Source organism: Sphaerodactylus townsendi, linkage group LG03 (genome assembly GCF_021028975.2).
Source record: "Sphaerodactylus townsendi isolate TG3544 linkage group LG03, MPM_Stown_v2.3, whole genome shotgun sequence".
Taxonomy (NCBI): domain Eukaryota; kingdom Metazoa; phylum Chordata; class Lepidosauria; order Squamata; family Sphaerodactylidae; genus Sphaerodactylus; species Sphaerodactylus townsendi.
In genome coordinates, this window is record NC_059427.1 from 159,210,385 (window position 1) to 159,233,336 (window position 22,952).

Here is a 22,952-nt window from a genome sequence, read left to right on the forward strand (position 1 = left end):
TGCTTATCTCGCTGTTGCATGGTAGAATTTCGTTCTCATGAGAACGGGGCAGGGGGGGATGGGTTAGTCAGCATTATAATCTGTTGTTTGAGCGGGGATGCTCATTCCTGCCATGTCGTGTGTGTGTGCTTTCCAGGATGTCTGAATAAACGGACTTATAATCAAAAGCCTTTTTATTTCTGCTCTTTGGAATTCCTTACAGTTATCAAGTAAACGTTGTAAAACTTCCCGGACTAAAGCTTCATGCTCTTCCAGGGTCTGTGAGTAAATCAAAACATCATCCAAATATACGACTACTCCCTTGTACAGCAAATCATGTAATACTTCGTTTATATGAGGGCCATGAAAGCCCCTGGGGCCCCAGCTAATCCGAAGGGCATTATTAAATATTCATATTGCCCGAATTTGGTATTAAATGCTGTTAAATGTTACATTACCCCTCCAGCGATCGGACGATAATAAGCTTCCATAAATCCAATTTGGTAAAATCGGCCTTTGCCTAGGGCATCCAAGAGGTCCTTTATTAAGGGCAAAGGATATTTGTTGGAGATGGAAACAGCATTTAGTCCACGATAATCAGTACAAAGTCTTAACGAACCGTCCTTTTCTTTACAAATAAAAGAAGTGGCATGGGTTTTTGTTTGTGGCTTCGCGTGTATGATCCGGCGGGCTAAATTCTTTTTATCTAAGAGGCGGAGCTCCTTTTCCCTCGGTGGGACTCATCGCGATAGATCCTACCCTTAGGTAATTGGGCTCCGGGTTGTAGCAGGATCTTGCAATCGGTATCTCTATGGGGAAGCTGATCGCACTCCACTGTTCCTGGAAAACTCTAGATAGGTCTTGATACGCCGAGTTTCTACAGCAAGGGGAGCCGACAGTACATTGAAAGCTGTAGCGATGGTTGCTTCCCCTACCGATGGATCTTCCCCCATCCATGTGATCTCCGCAGGAGGGATCAGAGAATTGAAGGATTCGTTCCTTCCAAACGAAGGTTGGTTAGTGTAAAAGTAGCCATGGCATACCCTAATACAATGGATTGCTTTGCAACTGAAGCCAGAATGAAACTAATCTTTCCCAATGATCGTTTGCAGCGGAGAAGTACCGGTTGGGTTTTGAACCGGGCGGACCCTCACCACCCAGTGGGCTACCGTCCATTTGGGTGAAAATGGATAAGGCTTCACCAAAGGAACTGTCTAACCGAGTTCGACCGCGGTCTCATAAGACAGTGGGAGCAACCTGAGTCCACAAGTGCAGAGGCCAAAATCACATTATGTTTACCAGGGGTTGGCTAAGGAAGTCAAAATAGTAATGAAGCTGCCTTCCTTTCACCGAATCAGGGGAAGGATTAAGATCCACGGGTGCCGCTGAAAGACTAAGCGCAGTTTCTTCCTCTTCGACATCCTCATCAAAAGTAGCTTTGGACGATCCTTGAGTTGGCAGGCAAGGAGCGGTTGCCCTGTTGGATGGTTTTTACTGTACGGATGGCATCGTTTTCAGCATTGGGATCTTGGAACCGAATGCGCAACACTTGGAGGAAGCCCGCTACCGTGCGGGTATCGTCCCCCTGCAATTCATAAAGAGTAACAAACCACTCAGCGGCTATCCCATCCAACACCAACCCAATGTCTCGTATTTTTTCACGTTCAGAACGATATAGATCATGAAATTCTTGCATATGAGCATCGAGTTGCAGGATAAAGTAAGGAAGTTTGGACGGTACCATCAAAGCGAGCTGGGATGGGGTCTGGCGGGGCCCTCTTTCAATCGCTCTGGAGTGCGTGTTGGGGTTGCTGCATGTAGCCTGGTTGTTGTACTGGATGGGGTAGAGCTGGAGGAGCAGGGGTTGAGCCCAAGTTGAAAACTGGAACTGGGCGCTGGTAGCGCCTCTGGCAGGAGGGCAGCTGGTGCGAGGGTGAAGATGTAGGCACCAACTGGGGCTCTAACCAAAATACCGCGTTGCCGTCATTAAGTTTGCTCCGTTCAGCCAATTCCCGCTTTCATACCGCGTGTTAAAGGCATCTTGGTCGCGGCGTTACAAAGCTTCGCCCTCTCTACGATCAATTTGGCTCTTTTCGTCTCGTTGAGTGACTAAAGTCAGTTCATTCTGGGTTTGGATGGCTTTGATGCTTCGCTGGCGTTGTAATCCAGTTTGGACTGATCAGCACTTTGTCATGAATCGTTAGATTCTGTTGATACTGATGGCCTTAGCGCTTCTCTTTCACGGTCCAACTCCATTTGGATTTCCTTGCGTTGCTTTTCACGGTCCGTTGCGAACTTTCACAGTCCGTTGCAGACTTTCGCTCCTCTTCCACGGTTAACAAACTCCCGACAAGTTGCGTCCACTTGGCATGGCCACCCGCGTCGTCCCAATTTTCTTTGAGGAGCATAGGTAGCGACTTCGGGGATCCGGGATCCAGTTCCTCCTCTGATGGTTTTTTTCCTCCCACGCCTCCAACTGCTCCACAGTTTCACCCAGCCATTTCGTTGGCTCGGGTTTGGTACTGCGAGGTGGTGTGGAACCCTCTTCGATCATCGATCAGCTCTCCAGATCATCGTCCTGCTTCATGTAACTTTGGGGCCGAGCTCTGGTGCTATGCCACTGCTGATCTTTGGGAATATCGCCAGTATTTGTCCAGGAACCTTTCAATGGATTCTTGGGTGTCAGCATGAATGGTAGATAATCCAAAACTCCTCAGGACTGGCTGCATCTGGGGTTTGTAATCACACGTTGTCGGTGGAAGCTTGAACGATCCTTGAAGCTCGATCCATGAGTAGCGCCCCAAAATTCTCATGCATCTCCACACGATCTGAACCATGTCGATCGTCCCAAGGAAGAGAGGCAGACTCGAACTGGACGAGGTGGAGAGTCACCAGCGAAAACCGGATCATCCCGGATCCTCGGAGTCTGGAAGGAAGGCTCGAAACCCTCTATGGGGGCTATGGTGCCTTCCACATGGTCAAGAGTACTCAATCTCTGCATGTTAGAACACCAGAGATCCAAACACAGTCAAGAGAAAAAATGAGTTAGATTCCTGCCATAATGTAAGGAATTCCAAAGAGCAGAAATAAAAAGGCTTTTGATTATAAGTCCGTTTATTCAGACATCCTGGAAAGCACACACACACGACATGGCAGGAATGAGCAACCCCGCTCAAACAACAGGTTATAATGCTGACTAACCCATCCCCCCGGCTCCGTTCTCATGAGAACGGAATTCTACTATGCAAAAGCGAGATAAGCATTCTCACAAGGTTGGTGCAGGTCCTGACCGGACGCCCGGCCAAAAGAATCTCCGTCAAGGCCAGGTTGGGCTGTAAGGGAAACAAGAACGACTGAGATCCTTACATTTGGTTCCCATCCCCCAGTATATATACATGTTTTAGAGATTGATACGCTGCTACTGAATTTTAAGGGTTTTAATTGTTTTTTAATTATCGATTATGGATGTTGTTGCTGTAAACGGCCTAGAGCCCTTTGGGGATGAGGCGGTCTATGAAATTAAATCAATCAGTCAATCAAAAATAGATAGATGGATGGATAGATGGATAGGGGGAGATGGAAGATAGATGGAAGATAGATAGATGGAAGATAGATAGATGGAAGATAGATAGATGGAAGATAGATAGACAGACAGACAGATAGACAGATAGACAGATAGTCAGTCCATTAGTCTATCCTACTCCTACCATTCAGCATTGTGCGGGGGGGGGGAGTGTGGGTTTTGGTGAATGTGAAATGGAAATATTTTTTCTTTTATGTTTTCTTCTGCATGCTTGGATCCTACGTGGTGTAGCAGTTAAGAGGAGGTGGACTCTAATCTGGAGAACCGGGTTTGATTCCCCACTCCTCCACCTGAGTGGCAGAGGCTTATCTCACCAACATGACATCCCTTCAAATATCTAAACATGGCTATCATGTCATCTCTTAACCTTGGCCTTTCCTTTTATTAAGGAAAGATCATGAGCATCAGATGGCCGCCTGCTTCTCCCTAAGACAGTTAAACATGTCTCTGGGCTGTACCACTTCAGCCTGCAGGTAGGGCTTCTGTGACTGATTTTTCCCTTTCACCAAAGAGTTGTGACCTATTATAGTGGCTTGAGGAGACATGCTGGCTTTCTAGGTACAGGGTGTGTATGTTCAAATGCGTGTGTAAGTGGAGGAGCAGTCCATTTGTCTCAAGGAGCAGCAGTGGCGTAGGAGGTTAAGAGCTCGTGTATCTAATCTGGAGGAACCGGGTTTGATTCCCAGCTCTGCCGCCTGAGCTGTGGAGGCTTATCTGGGGAATTCAGATTAGCCTGTACACTCCCACACACGCCAGCTGGGTGACCTTGGGCTAGTCACAGCTTCTCGGAGCTCTCTCAGCCCCACCTTCCTCACAGGGTGTTTGTTGTAAGGGGGGAAGGGCAAGGAGATTGTCAGCCCTTTGAGTCTCCTGCAGGAGAGAAAGGGGGATATAAATCCAAACTCCTCCTCCTCCACCAAACTCCTCCTCCTTCTTCTTCAGCAGTGGCGTAGGAGGTTAAGAGCTCGTGTATCTAATCTGGAGGAACCGGGTTTGATTCCCAGCTCTACCGCCTGAGCTGTGGAGGCTTATCTGGGGAATTCAGATTAGCCTGTACACTCCCACACACGCCAGCTGGGTGACCTTGGGCTAGTCACAGCTTCTCGGAGCTCTCTCAGCCCCACCTACCTCACAGGGTGTTTGTTGTGAGCGGGGAAGGGCAAGGAGATTGTCAGCCCCTTTGAGTCTCCTGCAGGAGAGAAAGGGGGGATATAAATCCAAACTCCTCCTCCTCTTCCTCCTCTTCCTCTTCTTCTTCTTCTTCTTCTTCTTCTTCTTCAAGCCCTTCTACAGGACAGGCCCATCTCAAAATCACAAGAACCTTTCTAGGGTTTCCACCTTTGATTATGAAATATCTGGAGATGGAGGGGGGGAGTCTGAGGAGGGCAGGGAATTCAGCAGGGTGCAATGCCACGGAGTCTGTCTTGCAGAGTAGCCATTTTCTCCAGGGGAAATTGCTCTCTGTCGCTTGCAGTCCAGAGTAATCCCAGGAGATCTCCAACCACTTCCCCAGAGGCAGGCAAACCTAGCCACTTCCTTTAATTTCTGCTGCGGTTTTGATGAAGCTTCCCTCCTTTTCCCCCTTTAGGATCAGTTTGACACCATTGAACGCCATACCCAGTGGGGCCTGGATCTGGTGGAGAAATATGTCAAGTTCGTGAAGGAGCGGACGGAGATCGAACAAGCGTACGCCAAACAGTTGAGGTAGGCCTGCAGGACCTTGGAGGGTGATGGCACCTGGGTGGGTAATGATAAAGCTTAGAGCAGGAATACAAGGGATTGAAAGGCAAGACCAGGCAGTGATTTGGTTTATGCCTCGTTCGGGGAAAGAGTGCCTGAGGATAAAGGATTGGAGTTCGTTCTGGGATACTTCTCCCTGCCTCATATTTTATTTATTGACATACAACATTTATTAGCTGCATTTCTTCCTTACAGAGCTCGAGATAGAATAAAGTACATACAATGGAACCTTGGTAATCACCAGTAATCCGCCCGGCGGCGCTCAGCAAACTCCAAAACCGGCGTAAACCGAGGCCACGGCATTTGCGCATGTGCTACGCAAATGGCGTAGCAATTTTACACAAAAAGCGTAAATTTGCGCAAACGGTGTAGACAAACTCCAAGGCACCTGGCGACAACCGAGGAAGAAAAATGGCTGGGCACAACTGACGAACTCTTAAACCGGCCCAAGGTCACCCAGCTGGCGTGTGTGGGAGTGCACAGGCTAATCTGAATTCCCCAGATAAGCCTCCACAGCTCAGGCAGCAGAGCTGGGAATCAAACCCGGTTCCTCCAGATTAGGTACACAAGCTCTTAACCTCCTACGCCACTGCTGCAGGGGAATGCCTGCTATGAGGGTCTGAGGCAGGACTACTGTGGGGAAACTTGCTACACAGAAGACCCTTTTCCCACCAACCTGGTGTAGTGGTTAAGAGCAGGTGGATTCTAATCTGGAGAACCATGTTTGATTCCCCACTCCTCCACCTTGAGTGGCAGAGGCTTATCTGGTAAACCAGATGTGTTTCCACACTCCAACATATGCCAGCTGGGTGACCTTGGGTGAGTCACAGTTCTCTCTGAACATTCTCAGCCCCACAAACCTCTCAAGGTGTGGGGAGAGGAAGAGAAGGAGATTATAAGCCCCTTTGAGTCTCCTTGCAGGAGAGAAAGGTGGGGTATTAATCCAAACCAGGGGTAGGGAACCTGCGGCTCTCCAGATGTTCAGGAACTACAATTCCCATCAGCCTCTGTCAGCATGGCCAATTGGCCATGCTGGAGGGGCTGATGGGAATTGTAGTTCCTGAACATCTGGAGAGCCGCAGGTTCCCTACCCCTGATCCAAACTCTTCTTATCTTCTGTTGTTAAAGGCTTTAATGGCTAGAATCAACTAGCTGTGATCTGGTAGTTTTTGCTCCTGATGTTTCACCTGCAGGCAAAACCTACCAGACTGCAGCCTGGAAAACCTACAGTCAGGGATGATCCTGCCAACGCCGGTTTAAGTTTTGGGCCCTTGGTTGGATCATGGAAATGGAGTGGCATTATGGAGCAAGAGTTTGGATGAAAAAATGCTGAACTTCAGCCATTTTCCACTACTCCTCCACAATCTGGGGATGATTTTACTGATCTGTCTTACAGGCATCTTGCAAATATTGTTCATAGGTAGTGTGCCCTTTGGGGACTTAAAAGGATGCTATTTCTGTGGACCACAGGGTGGGGCAGGTTATGAAATAAATGCACAATAAATGGGTTCTTCTGGCGGCGGACGTATTGCCGCTGGAGCGGCTAGGGCAGGGGTCTGCAACCTGCGGCTCTCCAGATGTTCATGGACTACAATTCCCATCAGAGCTGTAAACAATGTAAATGAAGAGTAGGAAGAAGAGGAGTTGTTGTTGTTGTTGTTGTTTGGATGTATACCCCACCTTTCTGTCCGGCAAGGAGACTCAAGGTGGCCCACAAGCTCCTTTCCCTTCCTCTTCCCACAGCAGACACCTTGTGAGGCAGAGTGGGCTGAGAGAGTTTGGAGAGAACTGTGACCAGCCCAAGGTCACTCAGCAGGAATGTAGGAGTGCAGGAACACATCTGGTTCACCAGATAAGCCTCCGCTACTCAGGTGGAGGAGTGGGGAATCAAACCCAGTTCTCCAGATTAGAATCCACCTGCTATTAACCACTACCCCACGCTGGCTCTCAATAGATGAGGTGATGGGCTATTTCCGTACAGCTCTCACTGTTGGGAGTGTAATCTGGCCAGACAACCTGACAGAAATCAACTGAGCTTTCAAAACTGCTTTCGTCTTTAAAAAGCAAGAGCTGAAAGTTTGTCTGACATCTGTACATCCCAAGCCTTCAGTTTCTCTTTTCTTTTCTTCTTGATTTTGTTCTATCAGTAAGTCACAAATATTCCAGGGGTCATCTGAGTGCTTTGGTGAAAATCCATGGTGTTTGTAAGGTGCTAAGGTTTCAGAGTTCCAATTCAAATTATTTTTTGCTAAATATGTGTAGAAAGTGGACCTACTCCGTGCTGAGGGGCATGCTTGGTAGAGAGCCCCCCCCCCCCCACACACACACACACATTTGTGGAATGCTTTCTCAAAATAAAAAGGGCATCTAGTTGTCCTCCCAAATGTGGAGGAAGTAGCTGAGCTGTGTTTCTTTTTAAAGATGTACTGTTCTTGTTGTGTAATTACTACTCCTCATAATGGGAGCCTTATTTAGCCTCACACTGGGTGGAACTACAACTGCTCTGTAGAGTGTCCTATCCCTGATAATGCCAACAAGCTAGTAGGAGTCTCTTGAGGATATAATTCACGTGGTAAATAAAGCAGGAGTCCCCACCTGTCCGAGCTGCAGCCACCTTTGAAATTCTGACACAGTGTAGTGGGTGCAACCACAAAAGCCTTGGCTCACTTTCTAAAAACACTTGGCAGGCACCACGAAAGGTGTTGACAGGTGCACGGCACCCACAGGCAGAGGAAAGAATACCATCGCTGTAGCCGTGTTTGCATACCAGCAGAATGCCAAGATTCTTCTTGTAGAGGCTGTGTTGAAAAAGGAGGAGGAGGAGTTTGGATTTATGTCCCCCCTTTCTCTCCTGCAAGAAGACTCAAATGGGCTTACAATTTCCTTTTCCTTCCCCCCACTCACAAGAGACACCTTGTGAGGTAGGTGGGGCTGAGAGAGTTCGGAGAGAACTGTGTCTCGCCCAAGGTCACCCAGCTGGCGTGTGTTGGAGCACAGAAGCTAATCCGGTTCACCAGATAAGCTTCCACAGCTCAAGTGGCAGAGTGGGGAATCAAACCGGGTTCTCCAGATGAGAGTGCACCTGCTCTTAACCACTACTCCGTGCTGAGGGGTATAGTCCAGAGGTCAAGGCACAGGCAGCAGGTCAGGCAGTTAGGTTGAGAGCCAGAGTTCAGAAGAAGGCCCGGTACATGGAGCTTCCCTGTGAAATATTCTCGTTGCACCCAGGCAGAGCCAAACCTCAGGCAGGGCTTAAGTAGGAGGGCCCTGCTAATGCGGCTCGGCTCCTGCAGAGGCTGAGTCCTTCAGAGGCCAGTGAGTCTAGCTCACAGAGCCGTCTGTCATACCAAGCAACAATGTGGATGCTTCTCCTTTTAGAATGAAGCTGCAGCTTCTGTCTGTCTCCTTCACGCAAATGACTCTCCCAGCTGCATGGCATCAGGCTCTGCCGTGGCTGGCAGGAAAGGGCTTGGACCTGGCTCTGTTGCCTGCATCTCCTTGCATGAAGTCAGTTCTGGATCCACAGTGTCTTCAGGCTTTATGTTACAGACCTCATCAACCAGGGACTGGCTCATAACCCTCAGAAAGAAAGGTGGATTGTAAATAAAGTTAATAGAATAAAAATCTGCACCTGGTAATAGAATCATAGAGGTGGAAGAGACAGAAGGGCCATCCAGTCCAACCCTGTGCCATGCAGGAACACACAATCAAAGCACTCCTGACATATCTTCATCCAGCCTCTGTTTAAAAACCTCCAAAGAAGGAGACTCCACCACACTCTGAGGCAGTGCATTCCACTGTCCAACAGCCCTTACCGTCAGGACGTTCTTCTTGATGTTTAGGTAGAATCTCTTTTCCTTTGAATTCATTACTCCTGGTCCTAGTCTCTGGAGTAGCAGAAAACAAGCTTGCTCCATCTTCAATGTTTAAAGATGGCTATCATGTCACCCCTTGGTCTTCTCTTCTCCAGACTAAACACATCCAGCACCCTAAGTCTCTCCTCGTAGGGCATGGATTCCAGGCCACAGCCAAAAACAAACCGAAGCCCCCACACAAACCAAAGGCCTCCCAAGCACTCAAAAACAAACAAACACACAAGCCCTAAAATAAACCCCAAACACCCCCCCCCCCCACATACAAGTTAAAGGTTTATTATTATTAGTTTTATATACCGCCCTCCCCCTGAGGGCTCAGGGCGGTTCACAACAGGTTAAAACAAACATTAAAACATTATTTAAATATCAATTATATAAAAACAACCCATTTTAAAATGTGGATGGCGTCTAACTACTCCCCTCCCCCCTTGTGCCCACGGGAGGCCAGATGACATGGTAGATGTTGTTTTTTTTTAACCAGGCTGGCCAAATACCTGGTGGAACAGGTCTGTCTTGCAGGCTCTGCGGAAACTCTGTAAGTCCCGCAGGGCCCTGATCTCCCTAGGGAGTCTGTTCCACCAGGTAGGGGCCAGGGCTGAAAAGGCCCTGCCCCTCGTCAAGGCCAGCCTGATCATTTTGGGGCCAGGGATCACGAGTAGGTCCTCCTCCGAGGAGCAGAGGGGCCTACCGGGGCAATATGGGGAGAGGCGGTCCCTCAGGTATGCAGGTCCGAGACCGCGAACGGCTTTGAAGGTCAAAACCAACACTTTAAACATAATCCGGAACTCAATCGGCAGCCAGTGCAGATGGTATAGGATCGGTGTAATTTGATCCCTGCTCGAACTGCCAGTAAGCAGCCTGGCTGCTGCATTCTGAATGAGTTTTAATTTCTGGATGATGGCCAAAGGCAAGCCCGCGTAGAGCGAGTTGCAGTAGTCTAACCTGGAGGTGACCGCTGCATGGATCACCATTGCTAGATCAGAACGGGAGAGGTACGGGGCCAGTTTAGAGTTTAAGATTTAAGGATAACCCCCCCCCCACACACACACACACACATAAAAGCTCACCTTTTGCTATCCTGCTCACCTCTGCTGGCTCTCAGAAATGAGAAATCAGATCCCATCATGTATTGCTCATCAAGCATCCAGCGTGAAGTAATGAAGCCTCCATCTTAGACTGGAAGCCCTCCTTCATCCGGAAGCATGGTCTCCTCTTTCTCGCTGCTCTATTTCCCCCCTTTGTACTCTCTGCTTCCACCTTTTGTTAGCCAGTGCCAGAGGCATACTGATATAAAATGGCACCCGGGGCAACACCTCCATGATAAGGAAAAGGAGGCAGCAAAGCACAGAGGACGGTGCAGATCCCACTCTAGGGCAGGGCACAGACATAGACATAGATCCAGCTCATCTTCCAGATCTGCCAGTCCAGTCCTGCCTCCCGGCTCTGCCTATAGGGATCCGCTCAATCTGCCAGAGGAGGAGGAAGGTAGTGAGGGAGAGCTGGGGGACTCTTCTGAACATTTTTCAGAAGTAGAGGAAGGTCCCATCGAAACGAATGAATAATGCATTAGATTCTTTAAACAGGAGAATCTAGCCTTAATGATGGCAAGAACGATTTAGCCCTAGAGTTACAAGACCCCGCAGATGCAGAAGACCCATCCTCTCCCTCAACTTCTAAAAAGCCCATCAAAGGCTGCCCAAAAGGGAAGAAAGGCTTCTCACCCCCAAATGGAAGTCACTCCAGAAGCCTTTCCACTCCCAGAATACTTGGTGGTCAGAATTAGGAGGGAGTGGCTAAACCTGGAGGCCAGTAGAAGCTGCCCATCCTTTCTCAAAAAAATTTATGTGTTGCCAGAACACATACATAACATAATCCAAACCCCTCTAGTAGACGCCCCCGTAGTTGCTCTTCAGTCAGGGGGACTGGTCACTAAGGACGGAGAAGGAAATCTCCAATCCAATCCAAAAACCTTTATTAGGCATAAACCAGAAGTACCATACATTCCAAATACAAAAACAGGATCATTGTTATATATCATGTAGAACATATATCATGTAGAACATGGATTAAAAATGTAGCAACTGCTTCAGAAATTTCTACATTAGGGCTGTTCAATAGCTTAGACATTTTTAGTTTGTCTGAGAGAAACATAAATTCTAGTGTAAAGGATTCAATGGTGTTGATGGTGAAGTAACCTTGAGTGCATTCCACAGCCCGGGCGATGGGCCAGATGCATCGGCGGAGACTTTATCTTTGCGCGGGAGATGAAGTCTCCGTTCCCATGGGAATCAGGAAGGGGGGATGGGGTGAATGGTATTATAACCTGTGCTTCTGGCCGAGGAAGTGTCATTCCACCTGCCACTTTCACGTGTACTGAAGAGCTTTTCTAAAGGAATCAATGTATCGTGGACTTTTCGCTACCAAAGCCTTTTATTTCTGCGTCTATGGAATTCCTTACATTGTGGCAGGAATCCGAATTCATCTATATTCTTGTGCAGTGGACCTACTTGTCTTTACTGATGGAGGTTGAATGTTACTCTGAGGAAGGTCGCGGTAGCCCCAAAGAGGGCTCGACCTTTCCCTTCTGGATCTAGAGAAACCCGGCAGGGCTTGAGGCCTACGCTGGTAGCTCTTTCCGATCCTCGTATCAGCAGCGAGTCTTCCTTTACTCAGTTTGGAGCGAGGGGCGTATTAGCGATAGGGACTTCGCCAAGAGTGCGTTTGAAACGCTAATCCATGGATCGGCGCCTGTGGAATGGAGTCTCTACCAGTTCGTGTGGATTACAAACCTCAGATGCAATGACCTGTCATGTGGAGGAGGCGAGGGCTTGACCACCTTTCATCTGACAGCCTTAAGGGAATCCATTGAAGCGATTCCTGGACTCCAGTATTTTGGTGATGCTCCCCAAAAAGAACCACCGTGGCACAGCACTGAGGCCCGTATCCAAAGGACACTGGGACTCAACCTGGAATTGGGAGGGGTATCCAAGTGCCGCTGTCCCGGACCCCCCATCCAGATCAGTGACCGCACCTGGGAAGGAATGCCTCGAGGGGAGCCACCCGGTGGCTCCTGGCAACTCACAGTTGTCTCCGAGGGCTAAGCTTCCTGATGACGAAAGAGTCTGAAGAAGACCTGCATTCCCAACCCAGGACCGGTTTCCCTCTCCCAGCCGAGGAAGACTGGGATGAGAAGTGACGAGATGGCGGCATGGAACCGTGAGCATCAGCTATGGGAGGAGAGCGAGGCACAGTTGCAGCAAGGCGAAACCCTGCAGAGGGACCCGGGGAACAGCAGCAAAAGTCCAACTCGAGTTGGGCTGCATTGCCAAAGAGGCAGCTCCAGCGACAATATACCCAGAATCTGTCAGTCCATGATAAAGTCCTGGAACAGTCCAGACTGGATTTACTTGTCTTGGCGTTCAGGCTCATCGCGCGCATAAAAGAGTGAACTCACACAGAAGCCCTTAAGCGGGACCCGAACTGCTTAAATTGGGAGGCTGAGTGAAAAAGCTGCTTTGCATCGCACCAAGATGCATTGGCTGCCATGGGAGGAGAGCTGGCTGCTTTGGAGGGAACTAAGGAGGCAGCAGACCAGAGGGGCATAGGATTGGAACCTATATACTTATTTACTGATGATCATACCCACGGTTGCCAGGGGCCGATGCGCTAGGTCCCACTGCCACCCAAATGCCAGCCCGGCACCGCCCAAGCGCCCGATTCCAACCCCCCAGCCTGTACAACAGCCGCCTGCCCAACCTGCTCCAGCCAAGCGCCCAGCCACCTCCCAGCAGGCAAGAGCCCGTCGAGCGGGGCTTCACTTCCGGACCCCGATACCAGCCCGTTTTGATGGGACCCGCTTGCAAAACTTCCCTACTTCATCTTGCAACTCAATTACCGCATGGAGACTATGAGTAGTCTCTACGGTCTGAGCGAGCGAAAAATCTGAGGACAGCGGCTCCAGTCCCTAGATTAGGTGACGGCAAACTAGTTAGGTGACATTTTGGATTTGCAGGATGGGGACTCTGGCACAGTGCCAGCATTCCTCCAAGCTTTGGTACGAGAACTTTCCAGATCCAGAGCCGAAGAATGAGGCTATCCGCACCATCAAAACCATCCAGCAAGGCAACCGCCCGTTTGCAGGAATTTGTCCGTGAATTTGCGATGCGGCTGCTGGAAGCTTGCCCCTCTCTAGTTGGCCTGAGCGCGTGAGATCACGAATCGCCTTCACGGATGCTGTGTGGATAGCAAACTTCACATTGAAACTGTGTTTTTTAATCCGGGTTCCCTGTTACCACGGTGCAGATTGGATCCAGTTAGCAGGAGGTCTCAAGTGGCGTCTCGTTTGGAATATCACGGCTTCGTCAAAGGAGGCCATGCAGCCGAAAACCACTACCGTTATGCCCACCAAGTCAAGCCCAGCAGCTTCTACCCGAAACCACCTCTGAGCGCCGTCGCTGACTTGGGTTGTGTCTTTTACTGGAGGGCCAGGTCGTCTAGCGTAACTGTCCCCAAGAAGCAAAACCAACTGGCTCCAGCTCCGGCACTCCAGTCTGCCAAACCACCGCATGGAGTCAGGGCCGCCCTCCACTGCTTCGTCTAAAGCGGTGACCGAAGAAGGCGACCAGAAGGAGGGAAGCAGCTGTCCTGTCTGTTTATTCAGCCCCATGGACATGGAATATTGACTCCTGGCAGCGGTGAGTGAAGGCAGCTCCCATTACTGTTCAAGCATTTCTGGCCAACCCACGTAAACACACTTTCGCATTATAGCCTGCGGCCCTTTATTGGATTCCGGCTGCTCCCACTGCTTATCATTTGACCCCAGGTGGCGGAAGGGGCTAAGGTGGACGAAATTCCCCTGGCTAAGCCCATACCATTCACCCAAATGGGCGGCAGCCCCTCGAGGAAGCTTGAAGGACATTTGGTAATTCAAAACACAACCGGTTCTCCTCCGTTGCGCCGACCATTGGGAAAATTAGTTTCATTTAAGCGCCAGTGGCCTAACACCTCCATAGTTTTGGGCATGCCTTGGAGTTTGTTGTTACATGAACCAAAATTCATTTGGAAAGAAAGGGATCCTAGAATTCACTGACCCTCCCTCGCGGTGAACACATGAATTGGGGAAGAAAATCCAGCGTCTCCTGACACTCCCCCCCTCTCTGGCTTCCTCGGTGATTGCTGCCGATTCTATTGACGGCCCACCTGCATCTCAGGATCTAGCCAGAGTTTTTTTCAGGAGCAGGAATCGCGATCAGTACCCACCCACAGAGACACTGACTGTAAAGAGTTGTCATACAACCAGAGCGCAACTGCCAAGGGTAGAATCCCCGCCATGAGTCCCAATGAGGAGAAGGAACCCGTGCTTTCTTGGAGCAGAACCTTGCTTTCGCCTTGTTTCATCGCGTTGGGCTATAAATACACACGCTGCTCCCGTTTGTTTGTCAAAGAAGGAAAAGATGGAGTCTTTACGGACTTTGCACAGATTATCCGAGGAGTCTCGAAAATGGGATCTCCCTGTCCAATAAATATCCTTTGCCTTTGATCAAGGACCTTTTAGATGCACTTTCGGCAAAGGGCGCTTTATTTTACTAAATTAGACTTAGAGAGAAGCTTACTGAGAGTCTGCAGAATTGCTGGGAGATATGAACACCTGACTTCGTTTACGTTTAATACAAAGTTTGGACAGTTTGAATATTTAATAATGCCATTAGCGGGTTAAGAATTATGGGGGGGGCCCCAGATTTTCCATGGCCCTTATCAGCGAAGTTCTCCATGATTTACTGTACAAAGGGGAGTTGTTGTATATTTAGATGGCCGTTTTTAATTTGCACTGCGAAACTATAGAAGAGCATGAGAATGTTGGTCCGAGAGGTATTGAAGCGCTTGCTTGACAACTTCTCTCTTTGCCAAACGCTCTCAAATGCTGTTTTCATCAGACCTCCATTGACTATTTGGGTTACGGATCTCGCCGAGGGCTTAAAATGGATCCTACTAAAATTGATTTGATCCTCCAATGGCCTGCCCCACCAATATAAAGAACTCCAGTGGATTTCTTGGTTTTGCTAATTTCTATAGGTGATTTTATACCCCAATTTGCTGAACTGACTCTCCCTCTCACAGACCTCTTACAGCACTAAGGGGTAAAGATTCGCTGTCCGCCAAGCCGGGGCCCCCCTTCTCTGGTCAGAGGAATGTCAAACAGCCTTTCAACTATTAAAATCTGCGTTTACCACCGAGACCTATCCTAAAAGCACTTGACCCAGATCTCCCGTTTGTGGTTCCGCGTGGGCCTTCTCGGACAAAGCACTTTCGGGAGCAGCCCTGTTGCAGAAAAATAAAGATGGTAGACTGGTTCCGTGTGCTTATTTGTCTAAAAAAAATTCTCTGGTGCAGAACTTTCAACTGGACTGTAGGAGACAAGGAGACTGCGGCCATCAAACAGCACTCTCCACTTGAAAGCCACTGGCTGGAAGGGGAGCTAAGCACCCTTTTCAAGAAGTTTATTAGGATCAGCAAAACCATAGCAGCTCTTTCCACCCCCCCTCAAGATGTCCATAAAACAACCCGTTGGAGCGATTTCTTTTCTGATTTCTCATTTTACAGTCCATTTTTTCCTGGGAAAACCAACAAACTGGCTGGCAGCTCACCAAGCGTAACCTTCTACCGAGGGTGGAGCTGCCTTACGAGTATTCCATACCGTTCTTTCCCCACCTCCCAGTTGGGGTTAGCTGTCACCGATCTCAAGCGTCCAAGCCTCCCCTCCACCCCGTTCCAGTCGTCCTCTCCTTTCCTCGCGGGGAATTGGAGGTGAGGCTGCATGAACCTAGCGGCTGAAGGGGACTCCCAATTGCGTTTGGAGAATGGAGTTTGGCGGAGGGAGAATGATGGTAGTGCGATGCCTCCCCATAGCCAAACAAGTTCTTGAAGCTTGCCACGATGCTCCCGATTGACTGGACATTTTGGCTTTAGAAACTCTCTGCACTTAGCCGCCCGGCGGCAGTTTCTGAGGTGAAAGCTAGCGCAATCGCATAAAGGAACATTAGGAGGCTTACATTAAAGGCGCTGCTTTCGGTTTGGCCTGAAGCCAAAACCATCAGGGGAAAGCCCCATGGACTGTTGAAACCTCTCGGTAACTTCCCGCCCTTGGGAAGTCATCTCCATGGATTTCATTATTACAGATTTGCCGAAAGTCATGACTATGCCGGTTTACATGGGTGGTGGTAGACTTATTCTCTAAGCAAACCCATTTTATTCCGTAATGGCTGCATCCCCTCTGCTCCTAAGTTGTACGGCTGTTTATTCCAACATGTTTACCGTCTCCATTCCGCCCCCCCCGTTAAGGTTGGTCTCCGACCCAGCGGCCCCAATTCATCTCAAGAGAAGTTCTGGGAAGCGTTTTTTTAGGATTGTTGGGAACGCCGGCAATCTTGCGCGCTACTGCGTTCAAAGTGGCCAATGAGGCGGAGAGAGAAGCGAACAGAAACCCCTAGAGCAGTATTTACGTTATTTTTTCCGCAACTGCCACCAAGACAACTGAATTAGTGCGAGAAGCTTGTCGTTTGCGAGATGCATACTACAATAATCACCGATTCCTTAATTGGTACCGAAAACCCCCCTTTGAGGGAAATTGTGTCTGAGTGGCTCCTTCCGCCCGTTACCACAACTTCACCACGCGGCAGCGTTGGACCCCCAAATTCCAACAATGGATTTCATCCCTAGCGAGGGATGGAAGTCGGTCCAGACCATGCCCACAGCAACGGCAAAGGACTCCCAAAAGCTGCAAGCGGATAAACTTGCAGCTCAAGATTTCCCTCTAAATTAATGGAGCTCACTGGGTGTATTTATCTACAAAAATCTCAGAGGCGTTACATAAATTTTCCAAACTTGGCAGAGATTTTGTGGGACCTTTTCTAAGGTACTAAAGTGATTAATGATGATGTCACTGCCGGCTTAGGTTTACTTCTTTCTCTTAGTAACATCCATCCCATCTTCCATTTCCAGCTTGCTCAAAGGAGGCTCCGCTTCCGATGCTGCTTTTGAAAAAAACCAGCCCGGGAGGCCCTCCATTATTATTGATGGCCACAAGCACTTTCTGAAATTGCAGCTATCCACCGGACTCTGCAGCTTTAATCGCGGCAGCTTGCAATATTTAGTTTTCTTAGGAACGGGATATTCCTCTGGAGTATAATCAATGGGTTTTATTCGAAAACATTGAAGCCCCACCCTTATTTCTGCTTTCCACAGCGCTTTCCGCGCCAAACCTGGGGAAAGGGGTGTCTTCTTTAAGGGGAAGGCAGAGTGTAAAGGATTCAATGGTGTTGATGGTGCGAAGTAACCTTGAGTGCATTCCTAGCCAGGCGATGGAGCCCAGATGCATCGGCGGAGACTTTATCTTTCTTGGCGGAGATGAAGTCTCCGTTCCCATAGGAATCAGGAAGGGGATGGATGGTGAGATGGTTAGTATAACCTGTTAACTTCTGGTGGAAGTAATATTCCTACCCTCGCGTTATTACTTGAGCTTTCTAAGATGTCTTAATAAATGGACTTTCATTACCAAAGCCTTTTATTTCTGCGTCTATGGAATTCCTTACATCTAGAGGTAATAAAGCTCCCAGATCAGTTCTAATATCATTATACCTCGAACAGTAAAGCAGGATATGAGGGATTGAGTCGATAGCGTCCCGCAGTACTGGGACAGTACCGACAACAACGCTCACTTTGTGGGATGTTAAGGAAACGACCTTGAAGATAGACAGAGGGGAATGAGTTGCACCTTGCTCTGGTCATGACCCATCTGCACTTATAATTAACAAACTGTTCTAAGTATACAGCAGGGCTAGATTTCGGGGGTGTGATCCCAAAGTATAGAGGGGAACAGGAGCTTTGTGCAGCACTTAGGAGAGATTGGTATTCCTGGTCGTACAGTCTGGTCTTTAGATGATGAGAGTATTGTTAAGATTTCCGGTGGCAGTAATGGCATATGAAGAGACTCCCATGAGAAACCCAAGGAGAAGATTTTTTTTTTTTTCAATAATGGAGCCACCACCACTTCGAAAGCTGAAGCTCCCTCATTTCTAGCAAAGATAAACTTTTGGATCTGTGCAGGAAGCAGAGGCGCCTTAAGCCAAGCTTAAATGTTACAGCCCATGCCCTAGTTTCTAATAAATGTTGCCCTGATTCCAGACAGAGCACACCATAAGGGACCCAATGTGGGGTGCCAAATATCTTATATAGGAAGTTTGATTGGATACGCTCCAGGTTCTTGTGCCAAGCTTGGATCCAAACAGGGATACCATACAATAGGTACCACCTTGGCATGAAACACCTTCAGTGCTGCTGGAATAAACCTTCCACCATGGATGTTAAAAAATTTCAGAACTGCAGTGGACAGATTCTTGCAATCTTTAATAGTATTGTTCCTATGAGTGGTCCAGCTTAACTAAAAGACCCTTCAGATCGCCATGCAGACGTGTTTTTAAAAAGAATTCACGATTGTCTGGCCTTGACCATTAGGGCAATGACTCCCTCCTCCACCATGGCTAGAGCCTCCATTCTATGGATCAGAAGGCTTCTCCTCGTGGTCCTTCCAGAGGACCAGGGAGTCAGAGAGGGATTGGAAAGGGTACTCAAGGCAGTATCTTATTGGGCTGACTCCACCTTTGATTTCCTTATGTTGGTGTTTCGTGCCTTAGCGCTGGGGGTGGTAGTCAGGAGACAGGCTTGGTTAAGATCATGGTCAGCGGACTTCCATTCCAAGCAGGGCTTGGAATGGAACCACTTATGATTACCATGGGTCTAGAGTCCCAGTGGTGGCAAACCTTTGGCACTCCAGATGTTATGGACTACAATTCCCATCAGCCCCTGCCAGCATGGTCAATTGGCCATGTTGGTGAGGGGCCTGATAATTAACGAATCCCTGGCTATCTAGATTATAATGCTCACTCCCTACAGGTCTAGACTCTTTGCCAAGGAGTTGGATGCTGCCTTAGTTGAACCTAAGAATAATAAGAAAACCATGCCTAGATACATTAGGCCAGATCAAGGTTCCTCATCCTATAAACCTTACACTACATTCCGCTCACAACGCACCCTTGCCCGGGCTCCCAGAGACAGCAAGTTCTGGCCTTCGCAGCAATCCTTTCGCAGACGCAACACCTTCAACAGTTCTTCCTTTCTTCCCTCCAACTTTCGACAGTCAGGCAAAGCGGGAAAACCATTCCAGCCCGACTGTCCTCGCAGATCCTGACCACCACAACATCCCGGTCGGCGCACCCCTTTTTATGGTGTTTGCACTACTAAGCCCCTTGTGTAATTCCATCTTAAGTTTGCAGAGCATGTTTAGACTCCTGATTCAGGAGTGGGGCCTGTTCTTTGCCTCGGTTTCATATGCCTGCCAGTTCCTTTGCCTTTCACGATATTCCTTTGCCTTCTGTAGCTAGTGTGTGTCTGTCTGAGGTGGAAAGCAGAGCAAAACACTAACAACAAAAGAACAATCTATCTGATCAAAATCTGCATGACTGACACGAAAGAGAAAAAAACATGAATTTTGGGGGAAATTTAAAATGAACATGTATTAAATGTTGAAACAAATATAACGACAATGCCCAGCGACATAGGTGTGTGAACCAATACAGCTTCATGAAGTGAATATCCACTAAGCAACTAACCAAACAAATAAATACATAGAAACCTATTTTAAACTTATAAAATACAGTCAGAAATCCAACTGGTGAATGTAATCTATAGTTTTGATGTCCAACTCCACTCATGAAGTAATCCACTTTTTCTTGAAGCAATTAAATGTTTTTTTTTCCTTTATCATGGAGGAGGACTCAAGAAAATACCTTCGTAAGCTGTAGTTAGAAGAGAAGAAGAAGAGTTTGGATTTATATCCCCCCTTTCTCTCCTTTAGGAGACGCAAAGGGGCTTACAATCTCCTTGCCCTTCCCCCCTCACAACAAACACCCTGTGCGGTGGGTGGGGCCGAGAGAGCTCCGAGAAGCTGTGACTAGCCCAAGGTCACCCAGCTGGCGTGTGTGGGAGTGTGCAGGCTAATCTGAATTCCCCAGGTAAGCCTCCACAACTCAAGTGGCAGAGCTGGGAATCAAACCCTGTTCCTCCAGATCAGAGTGCACCTGCTCTTAGCCACTGCTCTTAGCCACTACGCCACTGCTGCTCCCTGATTAGCTGATATTCACTTCATTAAGCTGTATTGGTTCACACACATATGTTGTTGGGGATTGTCATTATATTTGTTTCAACATTTAATACATGTTCATTTTAAATTTCCTTAAACATTCATGTTTTTCTCTTTGTGTCAATCATGCAGATTTTGATCAGATAGATTTTTTTTGCTAGTAAAAGGCAGACTCCCAATTAACAGAACAGGTGAAAGGTAAGACTACTTTTCAGATTATGTGAACCTGAAGGGAATGAAGGAGAATCCCACCATTTCCTGAGGGCCCTCACCTGAGAACATCTTGCTCTGCTATCCTGTCTGGCAGGTTGGCTGTCTCCTCTCTGCTTTTTAAATTTGAAATGGAGCAAGAACCAGTAGGGCAACTTGAAAAACAGGATAGATGTTTTTGGCTTTTCAGCAGCAGTTCAGCATAACAACGATCCTTGAAATGTCTAAGCTTCTCACACACACACGGAAACCATTAAGCTACTCAAATTAAAGAAGATCCATGCTTGGGATTGATTACTTTTCCTTTGAAAAAAAATTAAGACTGAAAACAACTGCAACCCCAGTCCAATTTGGTTTGGAGACGTGGCTTAGAATTAACCCAAACCAACACACATATACTGTTTCCCAGAGGCGGAGCTACCAGGGGGCAGGGGTGGTGGTGGTGCGAGTTGCAGTGGGTGCGCGCCTGGGGGGTGGAGGGCCCAAAAAATTCAGGTTCGTTTGTGGTTTTTTGTATGTTTAGTGTTTTTTTAAGTTTTTGGCCTGCAGGAGGCGTAGTTTTTAGGCTAGCAGCACCAAGATTTCAGGGATTTTGTTCGGGAGACCCTCCTGATGATACCACCCAAGTTAGGTGAGGTTTGGTTCAGGGGGTCCAAAGTTATGGACTCCCAAAGGGGGTGCCCCCATCCCCCATTGTTTCCAATGGGAGTTAATAGGAGATGAGGGCTACACATTTGAGGGTCCATAACTTTTGACCCCCTGAACCAAACTTCATCAAACCTGGGTGGTATAAGCAGGAGGGTCTCCTAAAGATACCCTAAACGTTTGGTGCTGCTAGCTTAGCAATTGCACCCCTGACAGCAGGCACCCCCCAAATTTCCCCAGATTCTCCTTTTAAATCCATCCCCTTCGGCATGGATTTAAAGGGAGAATCTGAGACCCACAGTTTAAACATTGCAAGTGATGCTGTTTAAGGGTGGGGGATAATCCACGCCCAAACAGCATCACTTTCAATGTTGTTTAAACTGGGGGCCCCACATTGTCCATTTAAGGTGGATTTAAAAGGAGAATCTGGGCTCCCTAGTTTAAACACCATTGAAAGTGATGCTGTTTGGGGGTGGATTCCAGCATCACAACGGCCGGCCATGGGGGGGGGGGGGGGCACAAAACTCAGATTTTGCACCGGTCTCCATTTTCCCTAGCTTCGCCTCTGCTGTTTCCCCGTGGAGATCACCCCTCCAAGCTGTTGTTGACTCCATGGGGGAGTATGGATACCTATATTGTACTTAAACATGTCCCTGTATTGTACCTAAATATATTTCTCCCCTTATGTCCCAACTTGGCCTCTGCGATCTGTGGTCTCCTCAATGATGCGACTGGCCTCTACTCAGGCCAGGGCCTTCACTGCCCTGGCCCCTGCCTTGTGGAACTCTCTCCCTCCAGCCATCAGGACCCTGCAGGACCTTGGACAGTTACGCAGGACCTGTAAAATGGAGCTGTTTCACCGGGTTTTTGGGGGGGCGGCTGGTCACTGATTGCCTCCCATACCATTTCCCCCATATACTACCACCAATGGCCACCAAGTGCTGTGCCCGGTTCGCTTCCAGGGGCATAGGACAGTGGTGGCAAACCTATGCACAGAGCCGTATCTGTGGGCACGCGCAAACAGAGACGCCCCCACCACACACACATCTAGGCTGGCCTGGGCCGCCAGGCTCGATTATTAGCATTAAACCTTGTTTTGGGGAAGCAGTGTAGCTAACCCTGTTAAGCGCTGTTAAATCCCACTGATTTTCATGTGAAGAATTAAAGCGCGATCTGGGAGTAAGCTCGGTTGCTGGCAATGGGGCTTACTTCTGAGTAAACCCTCCTAGGGTCGTGATTCACCCATTGGAAGAGTTGCACAGTTGCTTCCGAGAAAAGCCACCGACTTCCACCAAGCTTATTCCCAAGTAACCCATGCCTCGGAGCCAACTGTTTTTTCTAAACGAAAACCTCAGTATTCAGGTTAAATTGCCGTGTTGGCACTTTGCGATAAATAAGTGGGTCTTGGGTTGCAATTTGGGCACTTGGTCTCGAAAAGGTTCGCCATCACTGGCATAGGAGGTTCTTTTGAGTTCCCATCTACTGTTAGGTTTTTTCCTGTTTTGTTGAGGCTGTATTTAAATTGAGTTTGTTTTAATTATTAGATTGTGATTTTAACTGTTCATTTTTTAATCTTCTGTGCACCACCCAGAGCCTTTCGGGGATGGGCGGTGTGACCAGTTGAACAAATAAATAAATATAAATCAGATAAATAAAATGCCCTCACCTGGATGGCCCAGTCTAGGGCCAGTCTCACCAGATCTTGGAAGCTAAGCAGGGTCGGCCC

General features: G+C 48.4%; 1 protein-coding gene across 1 annotated transcript in view; it reads left to right on the top strand.

Annotated features, from left to right (window-relative positions):
* The window catches only part of TRIP10 (thyroid hormone receptor interactor 10), a 140,589-nt gene that overhangs the window by 80,042 nt on the left and 37,595 nt on the right, over positions 1-22,952 (top strand). The window contains 1 exon segment of the mRNA XM_048490618.1: positions 5,151-5,266. Coding sequence (XP_048346575.1) covers positions 5,151-5,266 — 116 coding nt within the window.